This window comes from Cucurbita maxima, unplaced genomic scaffold, assembly GCF_002738345.1.
Source record: "Cucurbita maxima cultivar Rimu unplaced genomic scaffold, Cmax_1.0 Cma_Scf00003, whole genome shotgun sequence".
Classification (NCBI taxonomy): domain Eukaryota; kingdom Viridiplantae; phylum Streptophyta; class Magnoliopsida; order Cucurbitales; family Cucurbitaceae; genus Cucurbita; species Cucurbita maxima.
Window position 1 is genome coordinate 481,351 of NW_019272019.1, and position 15,522 is coordinate 496,872.

Sequence of the window (15,522 nt, forward strand, 5' to 3'; positions counted from 1 at the left end):
ATCGAATATAGGTCAAAACATGTAAAAATTGGAACGATACAGAGGTAATTAGCATGGCCCCTGCAGAAGGATGACACACACCAATTGAGAAATGGTTCAATTTTTTTTATAAATCAGAGTTGCACAGCGGAAGCGTGGTGGGCCCATATCCCATAGGTCCCAGGAACGAAAACCTAGCTTTGATATCAATTGTTAATGACCTTAACTTCAAGTAACGGTAGCTTACATTTAGTAACTTAGGTAGCTCTACGATTGTTTCTGTACGCGGTTAATGTTTGATGCCCTTAATGATTTTTTATACTATTGATTAAGCTTTCTTAATCATTCTTAAATGTCATGGAGGCTTATTGGGTCCTTAGGGGCATCTAGGTGATTTAGTCCTCATCTCGCATTTTTTTATGATGCTTCGGGTTAGCTTCTTGGGGTCTAACTCAATCTCTAGGTGTACTCAAGTCTAGACGTATGATTGCTACTCATAATCCTAGAGTGCTTTGATATCAATTGTTAATGACCTTAACTTCAAGGAACGGGAGCTTACATTCAGTTACTTAGGTAGCTTTACGACTGTTTCTGTACGTGATTAATGTTTGATGCCCTTAATGATTTTTTATACTATTGATTAAGCTTTCTTAATCATTCTTAAATGTCATGGAGGCTTATTGGGTCCTTAGAGGCATCTAGGCGATTTAGTCCTCATCTCGCATTTTTTTTATGATGCTTGGGGTTAGCTTCTTGGGAGCTAACTCAATCTCTAGGTGCACTCAAGTCTAGAGGTATGATTGCTACTCATAATCCTAGAGTGCTTGATAGAAATTGACTGACCTAGGTCAACGGTGCACTCAAGTCTAGACATATGATTGCTACTCATAATCCTTGAGTGCTCGATAGAAATGTATTGACCTAGGTCAACATATAAACCTCTCTAACTCTAATGCCCTAATTAGCTTAGATCACTCATGCATACTTTGTTAAGAAGATATTTCTATCAATCACCTAAAGCACGAAAAACATAATCTACTCATTCATGCATGCTTATTAGGGATATGTTCCTATCAACCAGTAAGGAAATCATAATCTAAACATTCAAGCAAACTCAATGGGGAAATAACACTCATTAGTCACCCAGGACACATACCATAATATCTTATCCTCCATTCCAGCACAATGGAAAGCATAAAAATCGGTATGCATCATAAAATCTCATCCTAGGGGCATTTCGTTAATTTTCCTTAACATATAAAATATTTTCATCCAAATAGTCCTTCTAGAGTCCTAAACATGCATATTCTAACACCTAAGGAAAGATATACTCTCATGCTATTATGTTCTTACACAAGCAATACTTGAGAAAAGCGAGAATGACTATTTATATGGATTAGCATGGCCCCTGCAGAAGAATGACACACACCAATTGAGAAATGGTTCAATTTTTTTCATAAATCAGAGTGGCGCAGCGGAAGCGTGGTGGGCCCATAACCCACAGGTCCCAGGATCGAAACCTGGCTCTGATATTGATCCTTAATGTCCTTAACTTCAAGGAACACGGGAGCTTACATTTAGTTACTTAGGCAGCTCTACCACCCTTTTTGTACGTAAGGGAAAGTCCAAGAGGTGTGTGAACCAACTGGTGGGTCCATACGCGCACGTGTATACCGTGTGTAGGGAAATTAAGTACAAATCCAAATTTATAACCACGGTATGAAAATAAACAATTATGATAGGATCCACTCATGAAACTATATGTGATTGACCCCACTAAATATTTCTTAAAATACTCAAGCACCCCTGTACAGCTCGACCCTCAAGTAAAGAATATAACACATGCATAGAATAGTTGTATTTAAATTCCTAGATCATAGGTTAGTATAGGGAATTTTTCAATTTTAATTTTCACCAAAGACGTTTTCAACATGTACGTCCATGACAATGTTTTACGATCATTTTTTCAATGTTTATTTCTCGATAAGAGATGATGATAACAACTTTAAGTTAGTAGAAAATCTAGGGTCGTTACAAAATCTTTGGATGTCATTTTTAATTTGGAGTCACTATAAACTTGAAAATAATGAATAGGTAAAATATTCTAATCATTTTTTTTTTTTTTTTTTTTTTTTTATACAAATTGTGACCCCTCCCTTTTTCTCTTTTCNTTTTTTTTCGAAGTGATGCCCCTTTGAAACTCTCTTGGGTGAGAATAATTCCGTGAAGTTTATCCTTTATATATCAAATAGTTATGCTTCTAATATGTAGTTCGAGCTGTGTTCTCAAAAGATGACTTCATTGATAAATTTTTTTTTTCTTCCTCCCATTCCAGTGATTCAAAAACTCTTATGAGTTCCTACCATTCTGCTTGTTATATAATGCAATTATTCTCATTGTTGTCTTGTTCTTGTTGTTTCCAACTATTTGTTGGATTTTTTGTCAATTTATAAATTGTTGAGCATTCTCCTCCCTTTGCTGGACATTTCAGAGTGTCATTGACATAGAATTCTATTTGTTGATCATTCATTCTCGAAATTATAGTTCCATTGTGGACATCTACTAATGTTCTCGTGGTTTCAAAAATGGTCTTCCTAAGATAATTGGTACATCACGATCCACTTCATAGTCTAGAACAATAAAATTTGCTGGATTTATGAATTTATCCACTTGAATTAAAATGTCTTAGATCTTTGCTTAGGTATAAGTGATGGATCTATTGACTAGTTGGATGGTGACTGTAGTTAGTTTAGCCTCACTGATCCTTAACTTCTTATGAATGGATAGAGGTATTAAGTTGATGTTTGCCCCCAAGTCACATAATGTTCGACCTAACTTTTTTCCTCCAATGGATACAGTAATAGTGAATGGGCCCGAGTCTTTTTCCTTTAGTGGGATTTTATTTTTTAGAATTGCACTACACTTTTCATTTAGTGCTATCACCTTGAATTCTTCGAACTTCCTCTTATTAGTGAGCACATCGTTCAAGAATTTCACATAATGTGGCATTTGTTTCAAATCTTCCACTAGTGGTATGTTTATATGAATTTCCTTCACAATATCCATGAACATATCAAAATGGACTTCCTCTTTCTTTCTTTTTATTCTTTGTGGAAAATGACATCTTAGTATACATTCTACTCTCTTCTTCATTGTTGACTATTGTTTATATTTTTGGAGATAGTACTGTTTTAGCATAATTTTTGTTTTAATTCTTCTGTTGAGCCGTTTCCTCCTTTTTATGCTATATATCAGCGGCTTCTTGAGAGTGACTATCACTGTGTTCTTTAATTTCACCTACCCTACTGGTATTTCTTTCTTACTTTTTGATTCTATTGCTTGACATTGCTTCTTGCCTTTTATTTTTGGTGTTTCGGTATCTGTTGGCAGCTTTCCAAGAGATCTATTTCGTAACTCAGTTGCTAATTGACTTACTTGGACTTTCAAATTTCGCAAGGATGCTTACTGACTCTGTACCAAAAAATTGTTTTTTTTGTCATATATTCCTTTATTAGGCTCTCAAAGATGTTCTTTGTATCTGTTGAGCTTAACTAGTTCCTTTTCCTTGGGCATTGGCTTGTTGATGACCATATGCCATTTGATTTTGTAGTCCAAAGCTTGGAGGGTAATTTGCCTTAGGTGATATCTATTGATTATATGAGCTTTGTCTCTTCCATGAAAAGTTTGGATGGTTTCTCCACCCGTAGATTATAAGTGTTTGAGAAGGGATTATTTTTCTGGTTGCTAGCTTGATTCCCCACATAAAAAATTGAAGTCGGATTCTTCTCTACATTATACACAAGATTCAGTTGTTATTTGAGTCATTACAAAAGAAGTTTTTACTAGTGCATTAGTCATTGAACCTTGTCCCAATGCTAGATTTTGTAAAATATTGGTCACCGAAGCTAATTGCGCATCAATAGAGGTCAAAGCATCAACTTCAAGTACTCATCTAGTCTTCTTCTCTATTGCGCCTTTTCCGTTTTCCCCTTTGGTAGCCTCCTCCTCTTTTTAGGTAACCTTTCCTTTTTATACTATTTGTTTCTTCCCATTTCGGGCTGAAAAAGGATAAGGGGACCACCTAGGACGTTCCTAATTGGATAGTCAATGACCCACGTGGCTTGATGATTTAGATTATAATTTTCATGTCATCCCCAAAAAATTTGCTTTTTGAATTGTTTCAATATCAGGGTCAGCAATTTGTACATGGTCATTGCCAGTAGGTTTGTTTCTAGATTTGTTACAACATCATGGTTCAACATAAATGTTCTGAAATTTTACCAAATAACTCAATTAGGTGTACAATTTATGCATATTGATATTTTTTTCATGTTCAACCATAATAAACAATTTCATGCTTATCAATTTATAATAAGAAAATGGTGAGTATAAATACAAAATTAAATACAAAAAGGCTTGGTATAACTCTACTTTTTAAGAGTTATCACCCTTCTCGGTTAGAACAATAACCAACCTACCTACCTGAGGGACAGTAATCAATCTGCCATATTTCCTTTCAAACTAAGACTTAACTACCGACTCACACTCGCTCTCAAGTATAACAATATAAGATCATGGCTCTCCACTAGGTACAATCAGGCTACCTCAGTAGTATACCCTCTACGACTCTTAGGATCCCTTGTGGGTGACAACTAAACTTTGTTTATTCAATAGACCCTAAACCCTCTTAGCTAGTTCATGAATAGGGAAAGCGCCCTTATCGTCCTTACAAAATACTTAGTCAACCGAATGTTATGTAGAATCCAAAACTGGGTTCTAGGATCATAATAACGAAGTAGTAGCTTATGGTCTATAGATCATTACAGATATTGTAGAGCACATTCCATCATCCAATAACAATACTTGGCACAAATGGGATCCCAAACCCTAAATCATGTCGTTATAAACTTGAATATACGTACATCATGCTCAACATACTCAAACAAGGGATAATGTATCGACCAAGGCATGTTGAAAAGCTTATAAACATATGAATTCTATTAGGGTTCTAATAATGTACCAAACGGTTAACTTTTAGGTTTCAAGACTTAGTTAACATGATACTAGGTCAAATAACCTCCTAAGCATGATTTCTAATAATTTTTCCATGGTCCTCATCGACCCTTACAAGTATTTTTTGAAACATACTCCATATGGCTAATTACATGTTCGAGTGTGTTTGGGATCACTATTCATGGCCTTTTCGAAAGTAAAATTTCTTCAAATTCCTTGAATACATACCCGATTGAGTCTAGTTTTTTTTAACATCAAATATTATTGTGAGAGCCCATCCAAAAATAGGTGAACCGACCTAAATAGTAAGCAAAGGTCGTTCCATTCTCTTGGATCGTGTTAAAGTTCACTTTTCACAACCTCTCCAGAGCAGGTTTTTCCTCAAATTTTTTGAGAATTTCCCAAGTTGAATCTATTTCCTATAATTTTAAAAATTATTGTAAGAACAATATGAAAAGGGATGAATCAATCCAAACAATGTACAAATATAAGAAAAGACAATAGGATGATGTGGCAGATTCCTTCGTTGCCATGTCACACTCATCTTCTACCTTTTGTCTTTACAATACACGCGACAAAGACAACTTCTCACATCTGTAACTCATTCGTTTTCTAGTGAGTCTATGACTATCTCTACTCATTTCTTCATGAAACTTAAAGACCTACGTACAATTGATCATTTGAGACTGATCTTAATTCATTTGGTTCAAAAACCACAAAAATATGTTGAGTCAAAATAGGTTGCTCAGTTGCTCTCGATTTGGGCAATTGAAAGCTTATTTTCTCTCAACTTCGTCAGCAACTTAGTTCCTTAATTTGTACTAAAGCTAATGGTATAAGACCCATATCATGACTCAACCGATGGAGACTGAATTTTGTGGATAAAGTTCTAAAATTCCAAAATTTGTTATTCATCGAAAGTCAACTTTTTGGTTCTTCGGTTCTAGCGACTTTTAGTTTTTTGTTTCTTTAACAAATATGTTTCTCGTTACTTTTGACTTTTGAAAAATTGGTCAAAGTAGTGACGTAGGGTTGTGCTCTTTCTAGCAAGAATAATTTGAGCTTCTAATTCATATATTAAGGTTTAAAATCTAGGGTTTATTGGAGAGGTTGCTCAAGGATGTGAGGATAAACATGTAAATTCAATCATTTTCCTTACCATTTATGTTTTCTCAAATTTGAATTCCACCAATGAGAGTCTTCCACTTGTCAAACATCCCATGGTTGATAATTTTGGTAATTATCCCAAACTTTTTCTTTAATTATTAATTTGGTAATTATCTCAAAAAATCATGATTTTATACCAAAAATATCAATTTGTCATCTTATGAGCTAGCTTCCAAATAAGCCAGTATTGAGGGGCTTAATTTCCAATTTGGTTAACTAATGGGCCATTTTTACAATTTCCCACTTTGTAGGGCTATCTTTACAAATTTGGTTTATTACAAGGGCATTATTTACAAATTGGATTTTATAGGTTAAATTTTTTCTCACTCTTTTATAATTATTTTTCCAAAAATACCCTTTTAGGGCTTTTTCCTTTCTTTTTGTGACTATTTCTGGGCTCTGCTTTCTTTTTTAGGTAAGGTCGGAATGTATAATACTTGTTTATACACAATTCGTGCACTCACGCATGAGTCTATTTTACAAACTCATATACGTACCCTTGGGTCTGACTACAGACTAGCACACACTCATGCTGCTGGAAACCAACACTCATGCTGCTGGAAACCAACTGGGAAAAAAAAAAAGGAGTGTGTCTAGTATCTTACTCTATGCATCCATATAACACGCGTACTAGAGAAGAATCCTGTGCTTGTGACATACAACATACATGAGACCCCCAAATTTAAAATCATAGTTCATGGTTATGATGCACTTCATACATCTATTCTTTTCATGACATAATTCTTCTATGAGATGCATGTGTATACATGACATTTCTTCATTATTATCATATATGGACTTACGATGTCTTATAGGTATAAAATGATCATGATATCATAACATACATGACATAACAACTGGATGTACATGCATAATGTAATATTCATAACATCACATAATCACAATAAATATCAAACAGTCATATCATAACATCAAAAAGTGACATGTAAATAGGTCAAAGGGTACATCACTCAAGTCATCCAACCAAGCTCAAAGGCATTTCAATAGCAAGTCTACTTACTTGGTTGGCCTAAACGGATAAATACTCTTGGTGCTAGCTTGATTTTGCTTCTAGAAGTCTAACTTCACTTATGGAGTCCTGTGTCATCATATTTAGGACAATACGAAGAAATAATTCTCCTTCCTGTGTTGATTAATCCAAATTTAACTATTTTTAATTGGTAAAAGAGGAGGCTTACTGACCTTAAATGCTTCCAAAAGTATATAAAAATAGCTAAAAAATGATCGAGAATTGTATAAAATGGTCCAAAGTTCCAATATGAGCCGTCTAAGCTGCCTATGCTGAGGGAAAGTCGTCAAGCCAAGTCAGAGCCGAGCTGATTTGGCGGTGAGTCGATACAAAAGGGCAGCAACGCGAGTTGGATTATGCATTGACGCGAATCAAGTGCAGATCGAGCATAGGCTACTAGCAAGCCAACAAGGATCATGTGGGGGTCACTGGTGAGTTGATGTAGATACGGGCTAGGCAAGAGCTGGTCGTGGGCTGGGTCAAAGTTGGTTGATAAGGAATCAACCCAAGGGAAAGCTCTGATACTAAATGATAAGGAATCACTACAAGTGAAGTAAGATTCAGATTACCTTGTTAATCGAATATCAAGGCAAGAACACTTGTCTGAGATTCAAATCACTTCACAAGCAAGATCGATCATGTCTAGCTTGAATGATTCTAAGCATGCAACCTAAACTAGATAGAATTGCGAAGGAAAGGTAAGAACACTTAGCTCTAATGATATAGAATCATTCGAAGGGAAAGTAAAATGATCAAATGTCTCAAGGTAAGAACACCCGTTTGACATTCGAATCACTCCACAAGCAGATTGATCATTTCAAGTTTGAATGATTCTACATGCAACTTAGACTACATAGGATTGCAAAAAAGTTTATTCATTGGCTAAAGGAAAGCACAATGCTCCTTTAAACATTTTTCAAGTCTCATTACAAATACAACATACATACATTGCTTTATGTAGTCTAAAAACGAGACTCTTGACCTTCTATAAGACATGTCAAGAATTTGCAACATTCATACTTTATGACCATAATTAGTCAGTATGTATACTTTATTCCTCAATCCAGGGGAGAATATGTTGGATGGAATAATTTCTTCTTAATTATTATATTAATGAAATAAAGCATCATAAATTTGTAACATTTAAGAATAAATGAAGCCCCCGCTGGTATATCTTGAAGTTATAAATGAAACTTGATTCTTTTTAATATAACTGGTTGTAGGTTGGGTCGGGTTCAACTTGTGTACAGAAGCTGGAGCAGACCAAGGAGTTATTGGGCTGGAGGTGTGCTTCTACGCTTGTGGCCTAGGCCGTCCAAAGCTGGTAGTTCAGACTTGAGTATGTCGTTTGAGAAATCTATCTGTTGAGACTGAAGTTCAAACTCAGGTTCGAATTTCAAGCTTGATATCTTAATTTGAACCTAGTTTTTACCTGACTTTGCCCCTTTTCCTATGCGATTTTCTTCTAGTTGTGTCAACTTTTGGCCACTTTTGATTGATTCTCAACCCTTTTTGACGACACATTCGTAACAAATTTCTAATACACATCAACCAATTTCAATACTTTTCCTAATGCCAAATTTTGATAATTTTAACGAAATCATAATAAATTAAGGTAAAAAGAGAAATTTGAAAATCGACTTACTGTAACGGCCTCTTCCACAGCCCGAAAACCATAGAGTTCTTTTTTACAGTTACAAAAAAAAAAAAAAAAATTTATATATATATATATATATATATATAGATAATACCTTTAGATAAATTCTAAGATATTGAAATTTATGTGTGGGATTTTGTGTTTACAATATCGAGTAATATAATAAAGTCCACTCCCAGGGTCTCACTTCAACACAGATCCCTCTCTTTTCTTCAGCTCTTCGTGAATCTTAAGCTTCCCCTTTCGCCACCAAGGGGAATTTCAGGTTATCTCTCAGATCTTACCTCCTTTTTACGTTTTGGGCCCTCTCAATTATTACCGCATTTCACTTTTTTGTTCTTCTGATTTTGCATTCTTCCTAAGTTTCTTCGTGGATTTGATGTTATTTTGTTTCGATTCATCTGTTTCTGCTTGTTTCGTTTATGATTTGCTTTCTTTTTTCGAATCTAATTGTGTGATTGTCTTCTATTTTTCTCTTTTGGGTTTTGTTTACGGCGGGTTGTTGTTTGGAGTTTGATTCGTGTTCTTCTCTCGTTTCTTTCTGAAGAATTTCTGTTCGATTCTGCGTTGATTTGAAATGTTGGAGCAACTCTGGTTTGGGAAATTTGTGAGAATTGTTTGATTTTGGAACCCTTGGTTTTATTGCTAAACAGATTAGTTTATCAAATGGCTTCTCGTGATATCCCATATAGGTTCGGGAGGAGAACGAAATATCCTTTACAAGGGTGTGGAAACCTCTCCCTAGCATAGCATTTTAAAAACCTTTGAGGGGAAGCCTGAAAGGGAAAGCCCAAAGAGGACAATATCTGCTAGCAGTGGGCTTGGCTATTATAGCCAGACACTAGGCGATGTACCAGCAAGGAGGATGAGCCTAGAAGGGCGTAGACACGAGGCGGTGTGCCAACAAGGACACTGGGCACCAAAATGGGTGGATTTGGTGGGGGGTCCCACATCGATTGGAGAAAGGAATGAGTGTCAGCGAGGACGCTAGGTCCCGAACGGAGGTGAATTGTGATATCTCACATCAGTGTCGGTATTAGAGCCAGACACCGGGCGATGTGCCAGTGAGAAGGCTGAGCCCCGAAGGGGGTAGACACAAAACGGTGTGCCAGCAAGGACACTGGGCACAGAAGGAGGTGGATTTGGTGGAGTCCCACATTGATTGGAGAAAGGAATGAGTGCCAGCGAGGACGTTGGGTCTCAATATCCCACATCGGTTGGAGACGAGAACGAAATAACCCTTTATAAGGGTGCAGAAACCTCTCCCTATTAGACACGTTTTAAAAAACTTAAGGGGAAGCCCGAAAGGGAAAGTCCAAAGAGGACAATATTTGCTAGCGATGGGCTTGAGCCGTTACATTACGGTAATCATACGGTAATCATAGTTACAGGTTTTAGGGGAATGGGTTGAGTGGGCGATAGCCATTTTAGTTCTTACTGATTCTGTATCCCTTTTCTTATACATAAATTATTTGATCGCCAAATGTAGAACTGATGCGCACATCTTTTGTCAATTTACTTGGTCTGTGGAGTTCTACTGTGGATAATGGATAACTGTTTCACATGCATGCGCATATTTGCTTGGTCAGTTGGTGTCATATGGTGAATTTTTATTAAATGATTAATGAAAAATAAAAGCCGAGATAGCTCAACTGACATAAGATATACACAAGGTTAGAGGTTCAAATCACGCCCCAAGTTGTCGTATCTGAAGAATAAACTTTGAAAATCGCTTAGGTTTTTTGCTTTTTATAGAAATAGTTTCTATGTTGTCCCAATGGTGGAGTTTTTTTGTTTTTGTTTGTTTTTTTAAGTTCCTATGCTATATCAAAGCATGTATCTAGTTTCCAAGCATGCCATGAACTCAAACAATGTATATTGATAGACACCGAGAAAACTCACGCTTGTAACGAGCGAACGTTATAGAATTGAAGAGTATACAATGACTCAATGGCATGAGTATGGATTAGTTGATGAACCACCATGTATAATCATTGGGTGCTCATTGGATGTTTTTGGTTAGTTTTGAGCTCAAAACACTACATCATCGCTCATAACATGTAATTAAAGTAATGCTCTTGAACATAGCCTATTTTAAATCGATTTTCTTGGTTCATGTCGTATCGAAAAATTCAAAGTTGTAATCATGTTTTAATATATTTCATCATTTAACAATATAGTTGTGTTAAGAAATGAATTCACATCAGTTAAAAAAAAAATACTGGTTCAACTCCTTTTTTATTACTGTGGAGTTAAAAATCTAGTTAGCTGATCTCTAGCAATCATGAAATGTTCTTATTTTTCCCTCAACTCTGGTTAATCTCTATGTTTTAACATTTTGGGCTCTGTGATGTCAAGCGATAAGTGTGATCTTCAGTGTGCAATATTGTAATATCCCATATCGGTTGGAGAGGAGAACGAAACACCTTTTATAAAGGTGTTGAAACCTCTCCCTAGCAGACACGTTTTAAAAACCTTGAGGATAAGCCCGAAAGGGAAAGCCGAAAGAGGACAATATTTGCTAGCGGTGGGCTTGGGCCATTACAAATGGTATCATAACCAGACATCGAACGTTGTGCCAGCGAGGAGGTTGTTCCCCGAAGGAGGGTAGACACGAGGCGGTGTGTCAGTAAGGACTCTGGTCCCCGAAGGGGGATGGATTTGGTGGGGGTCCCACATCGATTGGAGAAAGGAACGAGTGCCAGTGAGGACACTGGGCCCTGAAGTGGGTGGATTGTGATATCCCATATCAGTTGGAGAGGAGAACGAAACACCCTTTATAAGGGTGTGGAAACCTCTCCCTAGCAGATGCGTTTTAAAAACCTTGAAGGTAAACCCGAAAGAGAAAGCCCAAAAAGAATAATATCTACTAGCGGTGAGCTTAGGCCGTTACAAATATGGTTTTGCTTTCCCGGTTTTCTGCATAATATATGTTCTGTTTTGCCTACTAGTTACATTTTCTAATATTTTCCCTTTCATATATTGAGCTTCTAGGAATTTATGTGTAACGGTAGAAGTGGGTAGAGTCGGCTTGATTTTTGGCCACAAGTTGATTTCGTTTTCAGAAGAACTAACTATTAGAAACTTTGATATTTACAGCTTATGGGTTTGATTCTTGGCTGTTAGTTGACCTACTTAGATATCTAATATCCTATAGCATGTTCTAATGCCATAGTTTTCCATGTCATCCAATGAGGTTTTCATAAGCTAGCTACTCAATTAGAGACACGGGTTGTAACGGCCCAAGTCCACCGCTAGCAGATATTGTTCTCTTTGAGCTTTCCTTTTCAGGCTTCCCCTCAAGATTTTTAAAATGCGTCTGCTAGAAAGAGGTTTCCACACCCTTATAAAAAAAGAATGGTTCGTTTCCCTCTCCAACTGATATGGATCTCACACGAGTTTTCCCGACTATCGAACAATAAGATGTATTAGTTTGCATAAGGTAGCTACCCAATTAGAGACCCACAGCCTAAGTCCACTGCTAGCAGATATTGTCCTCTTTGGGCTTTCCCTTTCGAGCTTTTCCTCAAGGTTTTTAAAACGCGTCTGTTAGGGAGAGGTTTCCACACCCTTATAAAAAATGGTTTGTTTCCCTCTCCAACCGATGTGGATCTCACATGAGTTTTCCCGAATTATCAAACAGTAAGATGTATTAGTTTGCATAAGCTAGCTACTCAATTAGAGACACGAGTTGTAACGGCCCTAGTCCACCACTAGCAAATATTGTCCTCTTTGGGCTTTCCCTTTCGGGCTTTCCCTCAAGGTTTCTAAAACGCGTATGCTAGGGAGAGGTTTCCACACCCTTATAAAGAATGGTTCGACGTGAATCTCACACAAGTTTCCCCGAACTATTGAATAGTAAGATGTAATAATTTTCATAAGCTAGCTACTCAATTAGAGACACGAGTTGTAACAGCCCAAGTCCACCATTAGCAAATATTAGTCTCTTTAGATTTTCTCTTTCGGCCTTCCCCTTAAGGTTTTTAAAATACGTTTGCTAGGAAGAGGTTTCCACCCCCTTATAAAGAATGGTTCGTTTCCCTCTCCAACCGATTTGGTTCTCACACAAGTTCTCCCGAATTATTGAACAGTAAGTTGTAATAATTTTCATAAGCTAGCTACTCCATTAGTCTACTATTATCAGACAGTAGGATGTAATAATTTCCTCCATTAGAAACACTAGTTGTTATGCATTTTATATGCTTGCTTGTTGAAGTGAAAGTTGTCCGAGGGGGGTTCCAAGTTCTGCTAATATATGACATTTGACATATATATATCAACATACCTTGTTCCTTCTATCACACAATCTTCTTGCATATATAGAATAATAGTGAGTTTCGTTTACGGTGTGCTTTGTGCTTTTTTGGTCAGAATAAACTTGTAAGATCGATTCCTGTCTCCGCTGATGTACATTTCGAAGTTCTGACTTTCTCTATTTTACTCCTCTGACAATGAATTTCAGCTAGGAACTCGAGTAGGAGATAGCTCGACGTGTATAAACATGAGTTTGGCATGTCTCGTATGCAACAGTGTCGATAGCCCTTCACACTCCCTTAGGAGCTATTCGGTTTCGAGTTCAGACAACGAGGGAAGATGCTCTGCAATAGCCAACTGCCTAATATGGAGACCATCTTTTCCCCCAACACACCACCACCACCACCCATCATATGTAGCATCAGCCAAGGTAACACCCCAACCAACCATTTCCAACAGCAACGTAATGGATGGTACACCCAGGTTGGTTCGAAGCCGAGCCGTAAGAAGGGACCTAGTACAAGACTGGAATTTTGACGAGGTGGTCGTAGTTCAGCATTAGCGCGTTTTACGTTCGAGTAGACGAGAGTAGAACTTTCAAATGGGCATGGCGATGATCTGAAACGATGGAGGTAGCGTCTCACTTCCTATGCATTTTTGTTTTCTTATGGGTACAAATGAAGTTTGTAAGCATGAGAAAATGGGATTACCTTGTTTATATATTAGCTACGGACTAGTGATCCATAGGAGGCAGGGAAGAAGGGATGGGTTTAGGTAGTTTTGTAAGGTTGGATGGAATTATGCTTTCAAAATCTTCCATGATATAAACCAAGTTTATGTATGTATAAACAAATAAGCATTGTTAAAGAACTTTTTGTAGAAAAGTTCACATCTCAATCTTCCAAAACCTTGAAAGCTCCTTTAAGTTTGGAGAAAACAAATAAGCTCTATGAATTGTTGTGATTTTAGGTACTTTACTCATCTCTTTTAAGTCGAAGGACCGAACCTTTGAAACTTTAGGTCTTTGTTAAGGATATTTAACCTTCTATTACAGTTTGCCATATGTATCTGATCATATTTTATCATTTATTATAGACAAATATCTTGTATGATATTTAACCTTTCATTACGGTTTACCATAGGTGTCATATTTGTTCGAGACAAATATTTTGTATGATATTTAGTCTTCCATTACGGTTTATCATATCTATCATATTTAACTTTTTATTATAGGAAAATATCTTGTATGATATTTAGCCTTCCATTACGATTTACCATAGGTATAATATTTGATATTTTATTATAGGCAAATATCTTGTATGATATTTAGTCTTTCTATTACAGTTTACCGTAAGTATCATATTTATTTTACTCTTTATTATAGGCAAATATCTTGTATGATATTTAGCTTCTATTACAGGTTACCGTAGGTATCATATTTATTTTACCCTTTTATTATAGGCAAATATCTTGTATGATATTTTGCTTCTATTATAGTTTACCATCGGTATCATATTTATTTTATCCTTTATTATAGGAAAATATCTTGTATGTTATTTAATCTTTTATTACGGTTTACCATAGGTATTATATTTGACTTTTTATTATAGGCAAATATCTTAAATGATATTTAGCCTATTACGGTTTACTGTAGGCATCGTATTTGACCCTTTATTATATGTAAATATCTTGTATGATATTTAGCCTTCTATTATGGTTTACCGTAGATACCATAATTGAGCCTCTACTATAGACAAATATTTGGTAGGATATTTAGCCTTTTATTACACTTTACCATAGGTATCATATTTGAGCATGGTCAAATATCCTGTATCCATTTATTGCCTTTTCATTTTCTTTGTAATTTATTTTATTCGATAAATGATTATAAATGGAAAACTTTCACCACCATTTAGCTGTGGCGGTTTTAGCAAATATTTTTATTCTTCACGGTCAAGATCCTTATACTTGACTAAGTTGTAGCTCATATCCACTTATACGAGAAGTCAATTATCCTTATATTTGTTATTATAGTGAATGATGTAATTGGTTACTCTACGTGCTTCAATAGAGCACCGTAGAAAAAGAATCGAAGTTATATATTTAGTTTTATAACGTTAGATTTTTATAAAGAAAATTATTTGCTTGGACAAGATAAGGTATAAAGGCATGACAAATGGTAGATGAAATGCCTCCAAATTTTTAGTTTATTTTGTAATATTCTTGCTTCCCACCGTTTGAGGTTGGAACCCTGAGCAGACTGCCGGTGATAAGCCGGAGGAAGGTGAGTTATGTTGTTGATTGGAAATTGGAAACGGATATTCGAAAGAAACGATTGCAGATTCCATTTTGCAGGTTAATTTAAGGTTTTTTTTTTTTTTAATCCCACGAAGCAGTAAGTGATGACTATTTAGCCAGCAAA

At 36.2% G+C, this 15,522-nt stretch overlaps 1 protein-coding gene, 2 non-coding genes and 1 pseudogene across 4 annotated transcripts; all 4 read left to right on the plus strand.

Moving 5' to 3' along the window:
* LOC111477367 lies at positions 1 to 106 on the plus strand. Its single transcript, XR_002717286.1, has one exon. It is a non-coding gene; the product is annotated as a U6 spliceosomal RNA (small nuclear RNA).
* A 1,266-nt stretch (positions 107 to 1,372) lies between these two features.
* LOC111477337 lies at positions 1,373 to 1,433 on the plus strand (annotated as a pseudogene).
* A 6-nt stretch (positions 1,434 to 1,439) lies between these two features.
* On the plus strand, positions 1,440 to 1,511 carry TRNAM-CAU. The gene has a single exon. It is a non-coding gene; the product is annotated as a tRNA-Met (tRNA).
* Positions 1,512 to 8,958: 7,447 nt separating this feature from the next.
* Positions 8,959 to 14,072, plus strand: LOC111477165. Of its 2 annotated transcripts, none has more exons than XM_023121185.1 (2): positions 8,959 to 9,111; positions 13,309 to 14,072. In XM_023121185.1, exon 2 carries the CDS (start codon positions 13,348 to 13,350, stop codon positions 13,660 to 13,662), a length of 315 nt encoding a protein of 104 aa, XP_022976953.1. In that variant the 5' UTR covers positions 8,959 to 9,111; positions 13,309 to 13,347; the 3' UTR covers positions 13,663 to 14,072. The 2 variants fall into 2 exon arrangements, with proteins under 2 accessions (XP_022976953.1, XP_022976952.1); XM_023121184.1 differs by having other exon boundaries at positions 8,967 to 9,111; positions 13,301 to 14,072.
* Positions 14,073 to 15,522: the final 1,450 nt, after the last annotated feature.

Excerpts from the sequence above, each read along its gene's own strand:
- LOC111477165 (XM_023121185.1), top strand. The coding sequence starts at position 13,348 with ATGAGTTTGGCATGTCTCGTATGCAACAGTGTCGATAGCCCTTCACAC.